At 40.8% G+C, this 2,082-nt stretch overlaps 1 protein-coding gene across 2 annotated transcripts in view; it reads right to left on the reverse strand.

The window, feature by feature from the left end:
- Positions 1–963, reverse strand: part of LOC113818475 (serine protease HTRA1) — a 5,439-nt gene extending 4,476 nt beyond the window's left edge. The window contains exon 1 of one of the 2 annotated variants that reach the window (XM_027370654.2): positions 805–963. In XM_027370654.2, coding sequence (XP_027226455.2) covers positions 805–860 — 56 coding nt within the window. In that variant the 5' untranslated portion in view covers positions 861–963. The remainder of the gene's footprint in view (positions 1–804) is intronic. The other variant, XM_027370663.2, reaches the window with a different exon arrangement.
- Between the last annotated feature and the right edge of the window lie 1,119 nt (positions 964–2,082).

Raw genomic sequence — 2,082 nt, forward strand, 5'->3', positions numbered from 1 at the left:
AGGAGAGAAGGAGAGAAAGAGAGAGAGAGAGAGAGAGAGAAAGAGAGAGAGTGAGAGAGAGAGAAAGAGAGAGAGTGAGAGAGAGAGAGAGAGAGAGAGAGAGAGAGGAGAGAGAGAGAGCGAGCGAGAGAGAGAGAGAGAGAGAGAGGTCAAGCAGATAAAGATAGATTAAGGGAAAGAGAGAGAGTGAGAGCAAGAGCGATTAAGTGAATGAAGAATAAAACATAAAAATACAGAAACCGCCAAAGAGCCAAAGTAATTAAGCCACAAAAGAAGAAGAAGAAGAAGAAAAAAAAGAAATAATAAAAAAAAGAAAAAAAAACAAAAAAAAACACAGAGTGACCTTGCATATAAACTTACCTATTGTAATTTCACTGCTTTTCCCTTTACACATTATCCGTATGGCGTGGTGATATTTTGAATATGAAAGCTAATATTGAGATTACGCTGCTGATGATGACGATTAGGATAATGATGATTAAAGTGATATTCAACCATAGTCCTGATAATAGTAACATTACTACTCCTCATAATAAAAATATTAAAATGACAACATGGTTAAAAGATGATTCTAATAAACTATAAAACAATAGTAATGACGATGATGATAATGCTGATACCAATAAACTGTAAAAATAGTAATGGCGATGGTGATGATAATGCTAAATATATGGAATAATAAAAGTTAACAAAACAACGTTTGCCATACCAAAATAAGCAAATGGAAAAAAAAACAAACATAATCGACGCATTACTTATTAATGATATTCACATTAATGCTAAGAAAACCACTTTTTTTCTTACCTGACAACAGCGAGACACGAAAAGAAGAAAAATAAAAGAATTCTGGAGTCCGCCATGTTGGATGCTCACACGTCAGCGACGCTCTCTTCGCCTCTCACTCTTCCACACTCCTGTAACACACTACGAACCTTCGCCCTGTCTATGTACTTTAAAGACGAGGTTGCAGGGGTGTGGGAGGAGGTGGGGGAGGTACGCAGAAGGTTGAGGGGGGGCTTGGGGGAGAGAATATAGGAAGGGGAGGGCGAGGGAAGCAAGGTCAGCTGGCCATCTGACATGTATCTTTGATATTTGTACTGGATCTGAGGGGGCTGCTGGGCGTTTTTTGCATGTAGGAAGAAAGGAAATGTGTGTGTTCATTCCATGTTAGGATTTAGGGTTGTATATGTTTTTTTAAAATTTGTGATTCTCTCTCTGTCTCTCTCTCTCTCTCCTCTCTCTCTTTCTTTCTCTCCCCTCTTTCTCACTTTCTCTCTCTCCTTCTCTTTCTCCCCCCCCCCCTCTTTCTCTCTCTCTCTTTTCTCCCCCCTCTCTCTCTCTGCCCCCCCTCTCTGTCTGTCTGTCTGTCTCTCTCTCTCTCTCTCTCTCTCTCTCTCTCTCTCTCTCTCTCTCTCTCTCTCTCTCTCTCTCTCTCTCTCTCTCTCTCTCTCTCTCTCTCTCTCTCTCTCTTTCTCTCTCTCTCTCCCTCCCTCCCTCCTCCCCACACACACAAACACGCACACACACGCGCATATCAATCGTACGTTGTCTGTAAATTTCCATTCAAGAATAACCTTGCTTTCAGGTAAACGGAATTGTTTATATAGAAGAAAGGTCATTAACGATGATAATGACGATGCTGATGGTAATTGTGATGATAATTGAGGAGGTAACGGTAATAGCAACGATGATGATATTGCTAATGGTGATGATGATGATTATGATAACAATAATGCTAGTGACAGATGTAAAAGTGATGGTGATTGTGGTGCGTCTTTGCGATGTAAATAATGATGATGAAAATATTGTCTTTGCATGAAAATGTGCATCGACCTTCGTGCACACATACGTACAGTATATATATTTATAGATTAACACGCACACACACACAGACACACATGCACACACACACAGACACACACACATATACACACACACTCACTCACACACACGGGCACACACAGACACAGACACACAAACACACACACACACACTTACACACACACAGACACACACACACACACACACACATACACACACACACACACACACACACACACACACACACACACACACACACAC

Source organism: Penaeus vannamei, chromosome 19 (genome assembly GCF_042767895.1).
Source record: "Penaeus vannamei isolate JL-2024 chromosome 19, ASM4276789v1, whole genome shotgun sequence".
Classification (NCBI taxonomy): domain Eukaryota; kingdom Metazoa; phylum Arthropoda; class Malacostraca; order Decapoda; family Penaeidae; genus Penaeus; species Penaeus vannamei.